We start from the raw sequence: 22,262 nt of genomic DNA on the forward strand, positions 1-22,262 counted from the left end.
ACAATGTTTGTCAGTCTCATCTTGGCATCACAGATGACTTGTGCATAAATGGAATTTCACTGCTTAAGGTTAACAAAAGCAGCTTAATTCTCTCTAGGTGCCCTTACTGCAATAGAAGTGCAGTCAATTATGTTAGGAGAAGCAGACACTGCAAATTGCCTTATTGTGTCAGCAAATAAATGTCATGTTTTACAGTCATATGAAAAAGTTTGTGAACCCCTCTTAATTCTTTGGATTTTTGTTTATCATTGGCTGAGCTTTCAAAGTAGCAACTTCCTTTTAATATATGACATGCCTTATGGAAAGTTAAGTTTATTACATTAACAGAAAATATGCAATATGCATCATAACAAAATTAGACAGGTGCATAAATGTGGGCACCCCAACAGAGATATGACATCAATACTTAGTTGAGCCTCCTTTTGCAAATATAACAGCCTCTAGACGCCTCCCATAGCCTTTGATGAGTGTCTGGATTGTGGATGGAGTTATTTTTGACCATTCTTCCATACAAAATCTCTCCAGTTCAGTTAAATTTGATGGCTGCCGAGCATGGACAGCCTGCTTCAAATCATCCCATAGATTTTCGATGATATTCAAGTCAGGGGACTGTGACAGCCATTCCAGAACATTGCAATTCTCCCTCTGCATGAATGCCTTTGTAGTTTTCAAACTGTGTTTTGGGTCATTGTCTTGTTGTAATAACCAACCCCTTTGTGTAAGTTCAACTTTGTGACTGATGCTTGAACATCATCCTGAAGAATTTGTTGATATTGGGTTGAATTCATCCGACCCTCGACTTTAACAAGGGCCCCAGTCCCTGAACTAGCCACACAGCCCCACAGCATGATGGAACCTCCACCAAATTTGACAGTAGGTACCAGGTGTTTTTGTTGGAATGCGGTGTTCTTCTTCCGCCATGCAAAGCGTTTCTTGTTATGACCTAATAACTCGATTTTTGTCTCATCAGCCCAAAGCACTTTTTTCCAAAATGAATCTGGTTTGTCTAAATGAGCATTTGCATACAACAAGTGACTCTGTTTTTGGCGTGAGTGCAGAAAGGGCTTCTTTCTAATCACACTGCCATACAGATGTTTTTTGTGCAAACTGCGCTGAAGAACGATGTACAGATACACCATCTGCAGCGAGATGTTCTTGCAGGTCTTTGGAGGTGATCTGTGGGTTGTCTGTAACCATTCTTATAATCCTGCGCATATGCCGCTCCTGTATTTTTCTTGGCCTGCCACACCTGGGTTTAACAGCAACTGTGCCTGTGGCCTTCCATTTCCTGATTACATTCCTTACAGTTGAAACTGACAGTTTAAACCTCTGAGATTGCTTTTTGTAGCCTTCCCCTAAACCATGATACTGAACAATCTTTGTTTTCAGATCTTTTGAGAGTTGCCTTGAGGATCCCATACTGTCCCTCTTCAGAAGAGAGTCAAAGGGAAGCACAACTTGCAATTGACCACCTTAAATACCTTTTATCATGATTGGACACACCTGTCTATGAAGTTCAAGGCTTAGCAAGCTAATCCAACCAATTTGGTGTTGCAAGTAACCAGTATCGAACAGTTACATGCATTCAAATCAGCAAAATTACAAGAGGACCCAAATTTTTGCCCAGCCAGTTTTTCGTATTTGATTTAATTTCATATAACTAAATACTGCTTCACTAAAAATCATTTTTTGGAAAACACGCCAGTACTAAGATGTTCTTAGGAAATGAAAGACATACCACTGTTTTCTTTCCTTTCGAAAGTAAATTATTATGCAGGCTGAGAGGGTTTCCCAAACTTTTTCATATGTCTGTATGTATGCACACCCACACAAAACAAAAAATAAGGTCGGTCGGTTAATGGCTTCCAGCACAGTAGGCTGGGATATTCCTGACCTGAGAAGTGACAACAGGTAGGCTACATAAACCAAAGAAAACCCAAAACAAATCTTTAGTGCAAATATGCAGAACATCATAATTATCACTTTTGGTCTGTCACACCAATGCACGTTTGTAATAACATCTCGGCTATTTGATTTATTACATATGTGAGCTGCCATTTAGCTGGTCTGGCTTCATTTCCCTACTTTATTAATGGTGTCATCATTTCCCAGCTTGTCTGAAATGTTGTGCACAGTTGGGTCATAGGTTCTCCCATCAGGTTTAATTTATAAATTCTGATGTTTGTGTAGAAAGTTATGTATGCACAAAAAAAAAAGTCTCAAAATGTGCATAAGTTTAATATATTTGACCCCTGGTGGTTCACTGCTACCTGTCACTTTGTATTATTTATTGGCTCAGACAGAGGATCACCCATGATTCATGTCCTTCAGTTGTGCTCTTGGTATAATGAACATAACTGGAAAATCAATCAGATTCTGAACTGTACATGGAGGAGACAAGATTGCAAAGGTTTAATTTCTTGCTTGTGATGAATTTCTGCCCATGGTAGCCAGGACAGGGCAAAAAGAGCTGGCATGCTATTTACTGTAAAAAGGCTTTGTCAAAATTCTGGATTACTGTTTGTTGCAAGCCAAATGTAAAGGGTGTACCAGGTAAGAAGTCTGCCACAAGATGTCTCAGCTACCAAGGCTCTGTCTACTGGGATGCCATTTTCGGAGTGCCTTAACAACTCCTGTGTCACCAAACTAACTTAGTCAAATCCTGATTTTAGGAGTCAAACTTTAGTCTCTAAAGGGTTAACATTTTAGTTCTGGTGGCTTTCACAGAGGCGAAGTGTTAATAACATTAGACAGGAAGCAAAGACCACTAGTATTTAGATGATGCAAGAAGATACCAAGAGTTAGTAATGCCAGCTACCTGTCTGTTCATGAAACATATAGCTCAGGTATCAGGACCAACCATGGCTGCCTACCTACGAGAATGGCTCAGAGCTAAGCAAATCACACCAGCCTATCAGCTTGTTACAAACACAAACTTAAGTGCCAAACCTACTTGTGAACTGACAAGAAGGGTGAAACAAAACAGCAAAGCTTATCTTGCTAATTAGACTAACTATTTCTGACATCTCATGACAAACCCTAATCTGTTCATGAGAAGAAAAACCAAATCAACAACACTAACCTACAATTTTCAAGAAAATGTTATCAAGACAACAAGTCTAATGCAGCCTTCTGAACAGTTAAAAGAGGTCAGCAGTAAAAAGTTAGGCGCATGCTTTCAACTCTCTGACATAGCAGACTGCAAACCCTGCAGCTCAGAGGCCCATGTGAACATCTTCACATTTCCAAAAACGTAGGAAACTAAACCCACACTGCCAAATTTCCCTTCTTGAACAGTGAAAAGCACCTAAAAGTAATCAGATGCCAGACATGCTCACAATCCACCTCTGCGGCACACAGATGTCAGCATTTTGATTTGCATTTGCTCTGTAAGAGAGTACAGGACTTGCTTTGTCACCTACACGCAACCTTCAGAGAATGTAGCGAAGTTTTTTTAAGTCATTGAGAAGGGTGAGCACCTGTTTTTAACTACATAACAATACACATTTTCAAACAGCTGGCATCCTCACACCAACTTCATGAGTACATGTGAGGATAAATGTGGCCTTACCCAGAATTCTGACTTGCCGTTAGCTTTCTTGCAACGTTCCGCCAGGACAGACACCCCAACTGTCACATCAGAGATAGGCTCCTCTGCAGTTTTCATCAGGATAATCTGGATGACGCGCCCCTCATAAATATGGGCATCAATACTGGAGTGCCAGGCTGGGTACATGGTGGGCTTGCGCTGGACCAAGGTCTTCCCTCTTTCTGAATTATATTAGGCAGAGAGACAGAGAGTCAGTAAAGTCCTAATTAAATATATGCATACCTACAAACCTCTACAAAATATACTGTATGAGCACAACAGCGGCAGCATTTACTTCTGTATCACATTTTCATACAAGGCATTTAGCTCAAAGTGCTTCACAAGATTTTAAGGAGGAAATGGAAAAAATAATAAAAAGAAAACCAACAAATTAGACATGTCTGATCTGACTGGGGAGCAGCGTAGCGACAGTGCTGCTGGCTAACAAAAAGGAGGCCAGGGTTTAAATCCTGGATGCTGCCTGCGTGGAGTTTACATGTTCTCCCCATGTCCGTGTGGGTTTCCTCACCCAGTCCAAAGACGTGCAGTTAGGTGAACTTGTGTTGCTAAATATGTGTGTGCGAATGTGTGCAAGAGTCTTCATCTGCAATGGACTAGTATCCTGCCTTGCACCATTGTGCTTGCTGGGATAGGCTCCAGTTTCCCTGTGACCCTGCACTGGAAATGTAGGTTTGTGAAATGAATGGATGGATGGATGGATGGATGATCTGACTGTTCACACATTGGTTTCCATAGAATAGTTCATGACTTTTCATTAAGTAACATAACATAGATAAGCAAGTGGCCTATCCAACTATGGCTATGAACCATAAAGTTAGCAGCTGAATTCTTAGCTCTGACTCACTCGGTTACCCTGAACAAGTCACTTAACATTCTTGTACTTCAGATGCAGAACATGTGTAAACAGCTGTAATATATCCTAGCCTTGCAAGCTGCCTTGGATAAAGGTGTCTGAAAGCATGACACTCTAAGGCCAGGGCGCTCTACCCCTCCTGCCGACTATCTGCTATCTTACCAAAATTTGGAATGCGTGTCTCAATTAAATTTTTTGCTGATCTTTTTTTATTTATATATTGTAAATAAATAAAGCAGCTGAAATAAAAATAGAGTGAGCCCTGTTTCAAGACACTTTTGTCTGATTCAGTAAAGAATCCTGAGATCTTGACTACTTGTTCTCCATGTTTAAGTTAAGCATATTCTCCATGAATTGTGAACTCTTCTAATAATAAATATTATGGTGAGAGAAACCTTTGTGTACCACCATAAACCAGACACTGAAACAGCCTGCGTCTTAAACGCCAATATATAGTGTGGCTTTATTTATCAAAGCATAATGCATGACACACGGGTTAAAAATTATACAAACACAACAGAAGGGAAGCAACCCTTAGCTACCTACAAGAGTAGGCTGTTACAGGTTTCAATATCCTTGATTATCTCATGAGATGGCTGGCCCACTTGTCTACTTTTATAGCAACACTCTCAGAAAACTCCCTCAACACTTCCACATCCACTTTCATCAACTTTCTATAACACCTCCAATTCACTCTATTTCTCTCGCTGTAACATCTTGCCGCAAGTTGAGCATTTGCCCCAACTCGCCTCCTGAAACATCCAACTCAGTTTCACTTTCTGGTAAAGGCCTGAAATCTAATCTGAGGGGGTCAGGGGTGGGATTAAAAAGAATTGGTACCACCAGGTAGGACTGGTCACTTAGAGACCAATGAACCCCTGGACTCTAACATTCTCATAATGAACATATGACTATCTTATACCCTCCTTTTGGTAGCAGTGTTACACCTGTAGCTGTCCGTTTCCCTCTACCAGCCTAGAGGAGCCATGTTGGCCTACACCGTATTCTCATGGTCTCGCATCATCCTAGGATAGCAGTACAAGGCATCCTGTCAGGACTCCACTCTCTCTGTCTCGAAGGTGCTTATGCTGTTTTTGTTTCTGTGAACTGTCCTTAAGGAAGGGTTTAGCAACTCCTGGTGGTCCAAGTCTGTCCACAATGACACTTGTCAGCCTAAGTGGCACTTCCGACTAGGCTATAATTAAAAAAAAAAAAATAAAACCCTGATTTTATTTTATTTTTTTAAACTTAAAGAACAATTCACAAATGTATTAAAATATTTCATCATAAAACACACAAAATGAGAAGGTTGCCACATTTTGTAAACTGAAAATACAACTGTATCCTTCCTAGGAATACAAAAATATACGTTTTTATTGTCAGTAAGGAAAGGTGTAAAATGAAAAACATCTTTCTGTGCAGATTTTATTGAACATCTTTTTGTGATCGGTTTTTACATTTGCTGCCCTCATTCTTCTTTCCTTTGATCCTTTCACATCATTTACAAGGAACATTCATTAAACTCTGGAGTTTGTCACTTTACCACCAGCGATTCAGAAGAGGTCATCCACCTGAAGCTAAGCATTTTTGGGCTCTGCCAGTACTTGGATGGGAGACCACCTAGGAAATGCCTGAGTTGCTTTCAGAAGAGGTGTTGGCGAGGCCAGGACAGGTTGCTTACCCTGTGGTCTTTGTGTGGATCCTGATGTCCCAGTGCAGTGACGGGGTCCGTGTGCTGCAAATACAGCGCCGTCCTACAGGTGAGGCTTAAAACTGAGGTCCTGACTCTCTGTGCTCATTAAATATCTCTAGGCATCTTTTGAAAAAAGTAGGGTTTATCCTGATGTCCTGGCTAAGTTGCCCATCACAGCCTTGTTCATTCTAGCCCCCAATCATCCCTATCTCTATTTCTCTCTCTCTTTCTCCCCTTCATCAACCAATACCTAATATGTGGTGAATGTACTGGTGCAAGAATGGCTGCTGTCACATCATCCAGGCAGGTTCTACACGTTAGCGGTGGTTAAAGTGGCTCCCCACTCACTATTTAAAGCACTTTACGCTGTATAAGTGTAATGAATTACCATTATTTCAATTTTTTTCTTTTATTGCATCCATTACTGCTCTTCTTTACATATACTTCATACCTTTGTTTACTTTTTTTTTTTTCTTTTTTAAGTTTAGCTGGCACAGCACAATAGCCAGCTTCTTCCCTCTACTATAACTACAGGTAAGGTTGGCCCTAACCATTTCTGGGGCCCTAGGCATGGTTTTGCAAGGCCAAATGCATAATAATTAGCCATGTGGAGTAGTGTCATGATTATGAGTAGTGCCATTGAGTATGATTGAAAATAATCCTTAAAGGGCCCTCCAAGACACAGAAAACATATGAGACACTGTGAAATAAAAATAATGAAAGACATTACTGCGGCTGGTTCTGGCCATTTCTAGAACAGTATTACTGTGTTGTTTTCCTTGGCTGTAACTATGAATCGCCTAAACTTGGTAGGCTGTAAATCGGCACGTGACTGTGTTTAGTTCCTTAAGTTTGTTCAGGCAATAGATAACACAATTTCTCCTGTTGACTTTGTTGCTGGAAGGAATCCCATAAAGTGCTCTTTAATCCTGGGTTCTTCCTCCAGTGTGACATTTCTCATACAGTAATTAGTGTTTTTTGCTCCTCATAGCTAACATTAGATGTACAATCTGAAATACTGAAGTAATATTTGGACTGCTGATTGTCACTCACTAAATGCTTAATTAGGCCTACCGTCTCACTTAAGGAATTAATGAGCCCCTTCTCAACTGTTTTGCCAGAGTGGCTTGTGTGGGCACTTCTGGCACTCTCAACTATTTCTCTCTGCTATTTCTCTTGAAGCCAACAATGATAATCAGACTCATTGAACAGTGAATGTGAAAAGCCTGCTGCTAGGGAAAATACAACAAACTTTACATAAAGTATATGACAGTAGTTAACATTTTTTTTTATTATTATTAATGTGTTTATGTTTTAATGAGAAACAAGTGTAAGCAGTCCTAGCCCTGTTTCGTTTCTCACTCTTTACAAGTCACCCCTCATTTAGCTTTTTGATTGAACATTTAGTTAAATGATTTGCTGATCAGTTCTCTTTCGTGCAAAGTGAGGTGCTGCCTTTCTCGTGGAGTATTCTGTGGTGTAGATAAATCCCTAATGTAGATTACCTAACAAAATAATTTAATATTTAGGAACAGCAGATAGATATTATTAATCTGGCCCCTCTGTCCTAAGTGTGTGTTCTTTATATTTCATCTCAGTGTCTTCTCTCAGATAAATAAGAAGTGTTACTAGTTGTCAATCAGGTGTCACAGTTGAAAGCTGCAACCCACCTGCCAACCCATAATGAACAGGTAAGCTCCTACAAAATGTCACTTTATAACATCAGCATCTTGCTCTTTCACACCCACCACCTACAGGTCCCCTCTCACCACACTCATAAATCTTCTCTTAGGCCTTCCTCTGTTTCTCTTACCTGGCAGCTCTATCTGTAACATCCTTCTCCCAATATACTCAGCATCTCTCCTCTGTACATGTTCAAACCAACGCAATCTTGCTTCTCCGACTGTCTCCCAACCGCCCAACCAGAGCCAACCCTCTAATGTCCTCATTTCTAAACCTGTCCATCCTCGTCACACCCAACGCAAATCTTAGCATCTTTAACTCTGCTACCTCCAGCTCTGCCTCCTGCATTCTGGTCAGTGCCACGGTCTCCAACCCATACAACATAGCTGGTCTCACTACCGTCCTGTAGACCTTCCCTTTCACTCTTGCTGATACCCATCTGTCACAAATTACTCCTGAGACTCTTCTCCAGCCATTCCACCCTGCCTGCACTCTCTTTTTCACCTCTCTTCCACAATCCCCATTACTCTGTACTATTGGTCACAAGTATTTAAACTCATCCACCTTCACCAACTCTACTCCTTGCATCCTCACCATTCCTCTAACCTCCATCTCATTCACACAGATGTATTCTGTCTTTTTCCTACTGACCTTCATTCCTCTCCCTTCTAGAGCATATCTCCACCTCTCCAGGGTATATTCAACCTGCTCCCTTCTCTCGCTACAGATCACAATGTCACCCATAAACATCATAGTCCACAGGGAGTCCCGTCTAATCTCACTCTCAACTTGTCCACCACCATTGCAAATAAAGAGCCTGTACTACTGTTACATACTTCTTTGCCACTAATAACTTCCTCATACAATACCACAATTCTTCTCTAGGCTCCCTGTCATATGCTTGCCCTACGTCCACAAACACTCTCAGAGTAAGTAGTGCGCTTTCCTGGCATGAAACCATACTGCTGCTCACCAATCATCACCTCCCTTCTTAACCGAGCTTCCACTACTCTTTCCCAAAACTTCAGGCTGTGGCTCATCAATTTTATCCCCCTGTAGTTACTACAGCTCTGCACATCCCTCTTATTCTTGAATATCTGTACCAGTACACTTCTTCTCCACTCCTCAGGCATCCTCTCACTTTCCAAGATTCCATAAACAATCTGGTTAAAAACGCCACTACCATCTCTCTTAAACACATCCATGCTACCACTGGGACCAACAGCTTTCCCATTCTTCATCCTTTTCATAGTTTTTTTTACTTCCTACTACACTACATCATCCAACCTTCTCTCTCTCTCTCTTTCTCTTCATTCAAAACCTCTCAAAGTACTGTTTCCATCTATTCAACACACTTTCCTTGCTTGTGAGTACATTTCCATCATTATCCTTTATTACCCTAACCTACTGCTCATCTGTTCCAGCTCGGACTCTCTGTCTAGCCAATCGGTACTTTTGCTCTTATACCCACTTGTGGCTCCTTACTGGTGAAACATAAGCAAGTGGAGTATAGTATGGAATAGAAGAAGAAGTGGAAAAAACAGAAATAAAAGAATCCCTCAGGATTGCCCAGGTCACCTAAACCACATGCAGATTGTGACTACAGGTGTCCGCAGTGACCTGCCTATAGAGGCGTCACTTCCTCCAAGTGCACTCTAATACGCCTGTTTCAGATAACCTGCTCGTTCTACTCCCTCCACCATGGCCTAGCCACCGTTACAGGGTAAGAAGGCGTGATGGACACCTATAGCATACTACTTCACCAGTTCCAGACACGGCATTTTCTGCTCTTAATGCGATCACGCTGCCTAACGAGATATTTCACAAGGAGCATACCTTGTGCAGTTCATGCTGAAGCAGTGCGAAGAATACACTGAACTTCTCAGTTGGGGACAGGATTTACCTTAGTCCCATGCTTTCTCGTACTCGTTCTATTCTGCTGTTTCTGTTTAAAGTGTTGAAATCAACTGGATTTTCTGCCAAAATTAAATTTTATTGTCTTTTTGCAAATTGTCAATTTTACATTAGTTTGTTCAACAGTTGATCTTTCATAGCCAAACTAATTCCCGATGATGACTTTGGAACTATAGCTCATTCATAAGAGAGGCGCCACCTGTCGAATTCTTTGCAGTGATGTTTTGACTGTACACTTGTGGCCAGCTGATAGAACTAAAGTGTATGTTTGACTGTTTAATTGTACCATTCGGCTAAAAATAAATAAATCATGATTTTCATGTTTGAATATTGCTTAAAAACATTAATTCAAATTAAACAATTTAATCAATCCCTAGTGGCACTCCTTCTCTCTCTCTCTCTTTCTCACTGGCTCCTGACAGGTCATAACCCTGTCTTGTACCACTGAAGTGCCATCTGTGTTCCTAGGAATCCCTTCTGTATTATAGTTCACTATCAAGCCACACATTCTACTGGTTTATGTCTGACAATTTCTTGTGTCTCTAGTCAGCTGTGGTACACACAACAACTGAACCAAAACCATTTCAAAAACATTTGCTTTGTCCTTTCCTTTGTTTGTGCTGTATTTTGGTTTATTAACTTTAAATGTTGTCTCCTTGACAAAAAACATTCGCTGGACAGTAAAAGTGAGTAATGGATTCATACCTGTGGTGAGTGATTCCTTCATCTTAACAGCACAGAATGGAGGGCTCATCTCATTGACCTGTTGAAGGGTACCTAGATCAAAGGCACTGAAGGTAATCCTAAGGAATGGAGCCATGTTTGATGGAAACCACCACACTCCTGCAAAAAGAAATACAATAATGTACATGAGCTTGAGAAGGTGAATAGAGGTAGGAGGAAATATGAAGGCTGGGCTGAGGAGAGATGCAACTACACAGTAGCTGCCCAAGAAGGCACACTGCAAGAAGAGCTGGAGACCACAAATGGACTCACTGCTTTTATTACTAAGCACCCCTGTAAACAAGCAGAAGACAATTAACCTTTGAAAAGGGTGCATAGTGTTATCACAGGAAGTGGCACAGGAAAGGGCCAAAGTCGGTCTTCTGCTTCATTTATCTGCAAAGAGGCGATCACTTAAAAAGGGCAAAATACGCACCTACTGCCTCAGCTCATTCAGTTAAAAGGTGTTTTCTAAAATATTACCTGCAATTATATTTGTACATAATAACATATTAGGAATGAATTAACTCAGGGGACACTAAACTAAGAAACTAAAATATTTAGAGGAAAATACCGAACATAGGTCTTTCATAAAATATCTAAATAATCAACAAGCATTAATGATGTACAATAAATGAGGGGCTGGTTTTAATCAGCACTACAAAGGGCCGGAATGCTACCTTACTGAGACAGGCAGTGGGATATTGTGGGTGAGGCACTGGACTTAACATCCAGGCTGCCACTTTAATTCCCACCTGCAACTCACTGTGTGACCCAGGGCACATCCCTTAAAGCCCTGATGCTACTCAACTTTTCCAGTGATTTTCAGTCATACCCTTAATTTAGTTCATCTTGGCGATTCATGGACAGTGTTGTAATTGGGAACATTTAATTGTTGGTTCCACATACAGTATCTTCTTACTTTTCTCTTTCCTACTAAGTTGTAGAAATTATTTATGTAATTGGTTTAATGATGTAAAGTTGTTTTAAATGTCTTAAAATTATTTCACATCTTGGTGCAACACAAATTTGTTTTCTCAGGGGCATTGCCATTATTGGCAGTATTTGCAAATGGTTGCTACCTTGTGACAGCCAGAAGTAGTGGTGTGCGACATCATCTTTGCAATGGTATAAAGATCAGCGTCATGCACTTTCCAGTTATCCAGGATTTTTGGATAACAAACAACAAATCTTTTGTGGTTGTATGTAGTATGTGAGTGATTTTTTTGTTTTTAAATTAAAAGGTATCAAATCTATTGCACCCATTATCATTATGATTTCTGGTTGGCATATTAGGCTCAGTTAATTTGAATGTTTTAACTTTGACAACAGCTCTTCTTGTGTTTTTGATTAATATCTATTTGATCTCTCATCTTTCTGCACAACACTGTGCAGACCAAATAATAAATGATGCTCCATGATGATTAACTGCCAAGATACAGTATGTCACAATACTGTAACACCACAATAGGAAATTTGAAACTGTGCTGAGACACCAGGTGAGAGTTATGTAATTTGTCATCACCACTATGTAATCTGACAAGGATATGAGATCCAGCAACTGCATTCACCAAATGGGGCATGCTCCCTGACTAGAACGTGTGTAGTGTGATGCTAGCCTAATCCCACTGTGTTTCAAGAGTATAAAATTATTTTTGTATAAACCATGTGTGTGTGTATGTGTACTGATGCTGGGGAATTTGCTCACTTTGCTCATGTTTGTGTAGATTGCCAGGTACTTAACTGGAAAAGGTGTAGGGGTACAAAAAGGTAAGCCAATTTTTGTTTTCTTTTTTATTTCTAGTCATATATGTACAATAAACAAACACATGTAGAAAAAAAGCTACATGAATAAATACAAGAATGGAGACACTGTCCTAAAGGAAACAACCTCTGAAAAGGACTTAGGGGTTTACGTTGACACAACATTTTCATCTAAGCAATATAAACATAAATCAAGGGATGTTATGCACAGACTATATAACGGACTAATGTGACCACATATGAAGCACTGTGTGTAGTTCTGGTCACCACACTACAAGAAAGACACAGCAGCACCTGAAGCTGTTAAGAGAAGAGCAACCAGTTACATCTCAGGACATGTCCTGTTGTGACAGACTCGGAATTAAACCTGCTTAGTCTCAAGTTGCGTGGTGACCTAATCCAAGGCATTGATAAATTAGATCTAACAGAATTCTTTTAATTTGATGATGAATTGCATACTTGAGACCTCAGTGAAAATTAAGGGGAAGTGCATTTAGGACTGAAGCCAGGAAGCACTTCTTTAAGCAAAGGGTTGTGGGAATCTGAAACAAACTAACACGTCATTAAGTTAAAGCAGAAACCTTGACAACCTTTAAGAAGTATCAGGAGGAAATGTTAGGACAGCTTGGCTATGAACTATGCAAATGAGCTTGATGGGTTGAATGGTCTCCTCTTGTTTATCAAACATCTTATGTTTAATTCAGTTAAAAAAAAGATTAAAAACAAAGATGTTGATGTGATAATTCCTGTCCTGGCTGCTTGCCACATTCCACCTTGCTGGCACAACACTTGGGCTACTTTGAGTCACACACGAGTGCATGGGAGGCAGACCAAGGGCTTAGCTGAGAATAAGCAACATAGACTGAGGATGATGAACAGCACTAATGTCTTTTCTCCCTCTTTCCTAGACTTTCAGAAGGAAAATCCATTTTAAGTTCCACCTGCTTCCGGTTCCAGACCACACCATTCTACTGACCTCACTTCTCATTCTATCCCACCTCTTCCTGCTAAGAAAGTATAAGAACAAACCCACCATTTCAACAGATCAGTCATTATATACAGGGTGGACTCCCTAAATCTTTATAATTGTTCTGTTTCTCTTGTTTACAATCTACATAGCTACATTTTCATTTAAAAACTGAGTGTTTAAACCAAAACGATCTCTGTCCATACTAGAGTTTTCATGAAAGCTTCTCTGTCCACAGACAAGCAACCAAAATGCATATGACACTATACTGAGATTAAGCATAGATATATTACCCAAAAGTGGTGATCCCTGGGGAAATAGAAGAGATGGTAATGCCATCGGACATGGGACTTATTGCCAAACTGTTGCGATTGGTAAATTATTTTCCCTTTTGAATGTGTATGCAGCATTCAAGCAGCACAAAGTGCAATTTAGATGCAAACAGGAGAATAATACAACAAGTGACATGGAACAGAGCTCTTCTATGTCTGCTATGTTGAAATATGGCTGTCTTCCATGAAGGATGGCCAAGCAGGGAATAAGACCTTGTTACGAGTCAGATCCAATCAGGAGAGAGCCATGTAATAAACACAAACAAATCAGAGCACACATTTTTGAAAAACTGCGCTTTTACCAAGCCACACTACAATACCAAGGCAGCATTTTTAGAAGTCTACGGTCATGGGGAGCGTTTTCAGAAGTATCCCTTTTTAGAATTTGGAAAACCTCAGTGATGATTAACCGTTTTTATAACTACTTATTAATCTGTCAGGATTCTTTTAATTGTAGGTGCCCCTGCCCGACTCATTTACCTGCTTTAACTTCTAGCGTTTGGTAGTATCTGCTTATACCTGTACCCCCTCCCCATCCTCTGTACCCACCAAAATATACAAACAGCTGCACTGCCTCCTCATCACAAGTTTCCTTGAATAAGGTTTCAGGTCAGTTACATATGCAGTATTATATATACACAGTATTTAGAATTCTTACATGATCACTGACAAGTTTGAGCGTTTGTTTGAAATACAGCTGTTCTTTCACTCTACACCAACAGAAAAGCCCACAGATGACCTCGCTCTTGATCTCACTGATGAGAACTGACTCCTAATGCAGGAATAACTGGCAGAAATAAATGACTCGACAGTCTTAGTGGTGTGTATCAGGATGGCCGCACCATTGTCAAACTAGCAAATTTCCAAATTGGGCCTTCTATTTCACAAAGACACAATCAAAACCTTGGTTCTCTTCCCCATCTAAAAAACAGAACTACAGCAGCAAACAGCAGAAGAGATACCACAGACCCAGCTACACCAGAAATGGTTAACTGAGAACAAGAGAAAAAAAAAAATCAAAATCAGTCAACCTTATCTGCAGGCAGTTTAAAAACAAGCCTTGCCCTCTCACAAAATAACACTAGCCAGACACGGACGCTGTGCAGCAAACCAGCCATGGCTAATAATCAGTCCACATCTCTGCTGACATCTGCCTTCACAAGCACAAGCTGAAGTGGTTTCCGTTAGTATACACCAAAAAAAAAAAAATCCTAATTGTTTAGTCACAGACTCCACCACTGCCAATACAAAAGGTCTGAAATTAAATGTTTTGAAGATCTTGCGTCCACTACCACCACAACAAATGACAAATGAGTGTTGCAGTTTATGGTTAAGACAGGAGAGGAAAAAAATAAAGAGAGCCCATACAGACAATTAAAAAGAAGCAAAAGAAGATGAAAGATTCTGAACATAAAATCCATTCACCCATCTACAGCAGAAATGGGCATGAAGACACAAGCCACATCTGCATATTCTAAGTAAATAGAAAGCTGCAGCAGTCTTGCTTTTGGCATTGAAGAAGGTCATACTGAAACATCCATGTAGGATTTTAACCCACTTAACTAGAAAGTCAGCCATTGTCTAATAATACTGGAAGGACAAATTCTGTGCCAAGGTGAAATAAGATCAAAGCTCTGCACCTGCAATGCTGATAACTACTCCAAGACCAGGAAGCCCATTCTCAGGACTCATTTCCCCTTTTTTTTTTTTGGATTTCTGATAAAAAGAAATATCTTCTGACTGGTAAGCAGAAGACAATGCATGTTTTTGTTGTCAATTGACCATCCTTCCTCCCATATGTGGCTTCTTTCTCTGCATGCTTCCATTTCTACCCCCAAACTGACAGACTTCATTAGCATTTGAAACCTTCCTGAATTTGGAGGCACGTGGGTCAATCTCCTTTGGCCTATGGCTTCAGCAAGGCAGAAACCTCCAATCACCTCTTTAAAACCCTCCTGTACTTAGGTGGTCTGTGGGTTAGGAATAATCTAGGCCTTCCTGCTCCAGTGTCAACGTGCAAGCTTGAAGTGTGTTCCTGTATGCTTCATTTGTTTTTTACTATATACAGTAAATGTAACTAACTACATAAAATGAAATTTAAAACTTGCTTTCTCAAAGTCAGGTTGACATATAGGTTTTGTTTAAGTTAATCTACAAAACAGGAACATGGATACAAACCTCAGCAAAAACCTGAAGAACTGAAAGTAGGCAATGACTGTCAACCTATCGGAGAAAATAAGGGGTTTGACAAAGTACAGGAGACCATCCAGTCCATCAAGATTGCCTAGTTAGTGATCTCAATAACTTATCATGATACTTTATTAAAAGGTCATCAAGATGTTCTCTTTTATTCTACAACTCAGTAGTTTATTTCCGATTCCCATAAGCTTTTGTGTGCTTCCTGGCTTCAGTCTTAAATGCTCTTCTCATTGTTTTTCTCCAGTGTTCTCAAGTACATCATTGACTGTTTAGGGATGGCCGGGACGCCTGTATAAATGGACGGACCGGGGGAGAGAGTGTGCTCAGGGCACACTAGAGAACAGCCCCCTGGGTTGCTGCAGCACCATAGATTCCCGCAGGGTGTGCTAGGAGTTGGAGTTTGCTACAACCCTGTCGGGTACGGTGGGTGCTGCCAGGGGAAGCTACAGATCATGCAGAGACCTATCATGTTGGGATTCTGCCACACCTGGGAGGAGTACTTCCAGAGCAGCCAAACAAGCAACATAAAAGAAGCCAGCAGCCACTACTCCAAGAGCCAGTGTCAGGGAGGGAGGGAGGTGAACAAAGCTTGCTAGAGGAGGAGCGGAGGTGAATAAGAGAAGGAGAGAGAGAGAAGAAGAAAAGAAGGGACTGTGTATTTGGTATGTGCTTGGTGTACTGTACTGTGCTGCTGAAATAAATGTGTGCTGTGCTGGAACTTGTGTCAGGTGTGGGTGAATGGAGCGCACCCTGTAGGCCACAACTGCTGGAAAAGAATTCTGCCATATCAGTTTTAGCAAAGACTTTTGAGAATTTCAAAAGACCTAAAAGGTCCCCATGCAGCCATCTCTGCTCAAAACTGTAACTGTAAGGTTCAATTCCTTTACCCTCTCACAAGTGCGATGTGCCTTTGGGGTGGGTAGCAATTGGGTGACAGTCAACTCAGCGAAAAGACAACCCGGCGACATCCTTTACCAGTTAGGTAATAGTTAGGTTCAAAGAGATTTTTTAATTATATTTAAATGACAACATGATTTAAAATGTTGAAAATAAATTTATATAATTGACGAACAAACTTTATTCTGCAGATGGAACAAACTCTATTTTACATTATCTTCTGCAACCAAAATTGCTAATCCTATATATAAATTGTATTGATTGTAATCATATGATAACGTTATTTAGAATACAAAAGGTGACCTGCGAGTGCGGCTTAAGGAGGATCTTTACTCCCAACGTATTGGGACTCTCATAAAACAGGTGATTCTGTGGATTTTTCGGTGCCCTACGTTGTCATTTAAATATCATTAAAAAATCTCCTTGAACCTATTATCTAACTGGTAAAGGATGTCGCCAAGTTGTCTGTCACCCAGTTGCTCCTGAACGGTGCTTTTGAGTGCCCTCTGCAGTTGTCCAATTAAGGCAATATCCTCAGGGCAGCTGGGAAATGGAGTCCTTTAATTCATAGTGCTACTACAAAGTCACCAGCATTCTAGGGTCAGAATGATTCACTCATTGGAATATTAGTACAAAGTGAATCTGAATCCTGCGGTGGGTTGGCACCCTGCCCGGGATTGGTTCCTGCCTTGTGCCCTGTGTTGGCTGGGATTGGCTTCAGCAGACCCCCGTGACCCTGTGTTCGGATTCAGCGGGTTGGAAAATGGATGGATGGATGGAGTGAATCTGAGGCACTTCTTTTCATGAGTTAATAAACATTAATCAGAATTATGTAACTTATCTCCCCAGGCCAGGGGCTCCCAACACAGTGGGTGCAAGATGGCATTTCAGAGGGTGCAACAAAGAGGAAGGCTACGTTACGATTCGCCTAAACTGCATAAGGTGCATTGGCCAACTATCATGATGCAATCGGTAACTTGCAGTGTGCCATCATTTCTAGGTCATTTATTAGTTAGTGCTCCTGTTCTATGGTATGAAAAGTATCAAGCATTGCGCACGCAGCTGTCACCTGTGAATGAGCCACAGAAATGTGTATTTGAGGGATCATTGCTATAGGTGGAACATAACAAATAACACAATTTAAACTGTCCGGCACACAGTGGCGTAGCTAGGGGCGGGCAAAGGGGGCGGTTCGCCCCGGGCGGCACATTTTGGGGACGCCATTATTGGCCAAAAGGCTCAGTACAATTCGTGTGTAAGCAGCAGGGTTTGGAAAAATATCAATCATAAATTAAAAAACAACTAAAAATCTCTGATTTTTACCCACAAATGCTTAAAAAATAATTTTCAGACTGTTCTTCTGTGACGGCATCAGGTACAGCAGTTGAAATTTATGAAGTAATAACAAAAATAAACAAACATTACACCGATAAAGATAAACAATTTACAATTTATAATTTCATTTTGTTATCAATCCGAATGCGTTCCTGTTCTGCACAGAAAACATCCCCACCTATCACTTGTACACTACACTGGTTCTGGTTTTCACCGCGTAATTATATTAAACTAATAATTTGCACACGGCTTATAAATAATTATATGTGAAAAATGATTGCTGTTTATCTATATAGATGAATAAATCTATACAAAATGTATGTTCATTTTTCTCTATACGTCATTTTAATTTTCTAATTAAATAGGTTAACATATTCAAATATGTTGAAGGGCGGCAAATTGAAGCCCCGCCCCGAGCGGCACGAACTCTAGCTACGCCACTGCCGGCACATCTGTTTTTGAACTGCAGTTCAGGCTTTAATGGGGTGAAAGCTCAATGTCTGGGTTTCATTGCTTAGCAATGCACCGGCACCCGTTGCTTCACAGGGGTCCCCAATCCCGCAAACTCCTCAATCGTCGATCGTGTGTCATTTCTTTACAGTATTCAATACATCGTGAGATACCTGAAGCCCCAAATCATGAATCTAATGTCCAAGCTTCATGTTGGACACATTTACAAGATTGAGATTTCTAAAGGTTTAAATTTTGTGCTTGGAGTTAAAAGCTTATTTTTAAGTTCAATTTGTTCACCTGTAGTACTTACTGTATGTGGTTCAAAATTTTGACTTCATCTTCAAATGTGGTATTAATTTTGTAGGGGCTGTGAACAGAAATCAACTGCTCTAGGCAGTAATGTAAATTATTTAGATTAAGGTTCTCTTGTGAATGACTTCCTAACTGGAAAAGCAAACATTCATTGTAGTGACAGATGCAACAAAAAGCATATACATCTATGGGACCAGATGGTGCAAAGCCACATTTGTGTTCATGTCAAGAATAAGGCAAGAGAGCACTAAAGATGCTTACACAATCCATTCTTCCAGCTACTAAACCTTCTTTATCCTCAGCCTGGGTCGTGGGAAAGCTAAACGGAATTCCACTGTGTAATTGAAAAGTCTTTTTCGAATAAACCAAGTTATGCAGTGTTGTTTGATGCAAAGATACACACTTATCTAGTAACACTTTTATATAGCAGCAACTCCTTACCAAAAAGGTCACAGAACAGAAAATTAGGAAAAACTCTGTGCTGCGCACTCCTGCACGTCACTTCTGTGCCCGAGTAAAATGTCCTTCAGGTCAGAACTTTAATATACAGACTGAATGCATTTGGAATATTGAGTCTTCGAATACTTGATATTGTACGACACCAAACCTGTCTTCGCCCTATTCAGAACTACCATGCACAGGATCCTTAACCAGACAATAAAGGACAGGAGCTTTAAACAAGTGTGCCCCCTTAGGGTTGTCATTCAGTCACTTCTAAAGATAAAGAAACCAAGCGTTAGATCACGGATGAAAAGGAGCTTGAGAAAGTCCAGCCAGAATAGTACAGCCAAGACAGAGGTGGTTAAGAAGGCCTCAGTCCTCCAGGGGGCTCACAAATCATAACCAAAATGAAGACAGACCGCACTGTTGCAATGCAGTGACAGCACCAGTTCAATTTCCTACAATTGCACGTATTTTCTGTTACCATAATTATGTTTGTGTGGATCATCTTGTCATTCCCTAAGAGGGCAATTTCATCTACAAGGACTATAAACATTCAAACTAAAACTCCTGCCCATTGTTTCATTATTTTTAGTGAAGGTGGGAGGAGAGTAGTTGCATTATTCAGCTTACCAGGTAACCACAAAGGAGCTTTTATTCCACCTAAAAGGCCATGTCACATTGGACAACTTTGCCAGTGATTTTTAGTTGCAGTCACCATTCACATAATCTCATGAGAGGTGAAGTCAGTTGGCGGTGTACTTCTGTAAAAAGTGGCCACATGATGTGACATGCCCAGCAAGTTACTCCAACAAGATCAATTTGTTGGCTCTGTGTGCATACGAGTTGACATCCAATAAATGCTCATCAGGAAGTACAATGCATAGAATGCAGTAATGACTAATAAGAAATGCAAACAGAAAAGAAGCTTGACTATCTTCTGATGTCTCCTATTTTATGCACCACAACTGAATGGAAAAAAAAAAAAGAAAAGCTGAACTCGCCATAGCTGTTAACATTTCATACAGCACCAGCTCCGTCAAGCAGTACGTTATTGGCTGTCACAAAAAGAAGCGAGCACGACTGTGCTGGAAGGTTGGCACATAGTGGCCAAATATGACATTCCCCACGATTTTCAGTCATGTAAATTGACACGGTCCGGGGACAAGATTAGCAGCTGTAGTCAGCAAGATCTGACATTCCCCACAACAAGGGGTTGCATAATGTGACATGAGCTTCAATTCTAAAGGACTACTTTTTTGTTTTGTTAGTGTTCCACTTATATAAAGTGCACTGCAATGATAAGAGCTGACATTTCACCCACCATCTGTGTGTTGGTTCCTTAATCTCATCTGCAGCCAGCAGTTTTCACTCAAGTCACAAGAAGGCTGGTGGATCCTACCCTCCCACACAGTTCCTCTTGTGGCTTCGATGTGGCTGCAGAGGTTCACACATACGTATATATATATATATTTTTTTTGATAGTAGCAGACAACACGAAACATAGAAAATTATTAAACCTTACTTTTACAAATGTAGCCATCTTCCTAACACCGAGCATTAACTGTGTGCTTACAATCAGGATCTCAAGTGTCCTCACCTTCTACCAGTTCACAATAAGGAGCAGCTGAATTCCCTATCATTGTAGCCATATAGAAGACTGGGAACATGAGCACCATGACAAAGGCACCACTATATTAGACTACCGTTCAAATGAGGTTCTCCTTCAAAAAAGGCAGAGGATGATCCTTCTATCGTCCCCTCTCATATAATCATCATCAGCTAAAACCTCAATACTGATCTGAGAAGAGGCTTCTTACAGTTTTGAAGTTATTACATAATATACCTTAACTGGGGAATATAATGCAAACCAGAGGGTTGCTTTTTGAAATATAATGGCTGCTGAGAGTGATAGACCCCAATACAAATTTACTAACATGCAGTGTGTGTGTGTGTGTTTAAAGTGTATTTGCTTTAAATTACACCATAAACCTTTCAGGGCAACTTCACTTCCCCTTCTTTTGTGATGTAAGAAAAACCAAAGATCTTAACGGAAACAGAAGAGCCAAAAGGAAAAGAAGTTAACCTCTTAGCTAATGGCGCACATGCCGACTGGGAGGCACGCATTTACAAGAGTCAGCTGGCAGCTTTGGGACCCCGGAGTGTATGCTCAACCTCACCAGCATTCATATGAGAAGAAGGGTCAGCCATCTCTCAGCAGTTGTTACCACATTTCCTGATATGCAGAGGTGGGGCGGGGAGGTATGTGCAGAGCCACTTCCTCTTTATGAAGCAAAAGGGCGTTAGGGGAGTGGGGAATCAGGGATAAAAATAAATAAATTAATAAATACAAGAATTTTGCCAACAGGAGAGATTGAGATGAAGAATTAGAAACTGGAAAAAAAAAAAGAAATACTGAAAGCGACAGAAGTCAGAAAAGGCAGAGCCAAACCCTGGTCATACCCATGGAATGCACACAATACAAGCACGAGGTGACACTTTTAAGGATGGAATGTGACAAAAAAACAATGAGATGGGAGGAAAATCCTGTGAACTCACAAAAGCCGACTCTGCCTGCGGCATTCCAACAATTTAGAGCATCAAAACCGGCTCGCCTGCCCCATCAACGTTTCACGATAAAGCACTGCAGACCCAGAGGGCAAGGGTGGCAGGTGCAATTCAGTCACCTTGTGATCTAACTACAAAGAAAACAGCAATGTAAGAGTTGCTCAGTCCCACGTTTTCTAAAGCAATAAATTGTATTTTGCAGCCAAGTCCCTGATGGCACCGACAAGCACAATTGTTCTGTTCAAAACATTCATTAAACCATCCATCCATCCATCCAATTGGAGAAGCTAATGGATTTTGGGAGACTGGAGCTTAGCTCTGTAATATCAGACACAAGGCTGGGACATGCACCCACACCACGCTCACTCGAACGCTCCTGTCTCTGAGATTAACATGCATGAGGAAAAATGAGCGCAGGCACAGGGAGAACATGTACATTTTACACAGGCAGAGCAAGTGGAGTGAATTATTAATATCCAACGGATTGAATTACAAAAAGCAAGGTGTTGTGTGGCTAG

The 22,262-nt window shown here is 40.7% G+C and overlaps 1 protein-coding gene across 4 annotated transcripts in view; it reads right to left on the minus strand.

Annotated features, from left to right (window-relative positions):
• Positions 1-22,262, minus strand: part of LOC120540466 (protein kinase C delta type-like) — a 90,401-nt gene that overhangs the window by 32,225 nt on the left and 35,914 nt on the right. For all 4 annotated transcript variants that reach the window (XM_039771304.1, XM_039771306.1, XM_039771303.1 and 1 more), the window contains exons 2-3: positions 10,459-10,596; positions 3,572-3,771 (exon numbers count right to left, since the gene is read on the minus strand). In XM_039771304.1, the coding sequence (XP_039627238.1) occupies positions 3,572-3,771; positions 10,459-10,573 (315 nt within the window). In that variant the 5' untranslated portion in view covers positions 10,574-10,596. The remainder of the gene's footprint in view (positions 1-3,571; positions 3,772-10,458; positions 10,597-22,262) is intronic.

This window comes from Polypterus senegalus, chromosome 12 (genome assembly GCF_016835505.1).
Source record: "Polypterus senegalus isolate Bchr_013 chromosome 12, ASM1683550v1, whole genome shotgun sequence".
Classification (NCBI taxonomy): Eukaryota; Metazoa; Chordata; class Cladistia; order Polypteriformes; family Polypteridae; genus Polypterus; species Polypterus senegalus.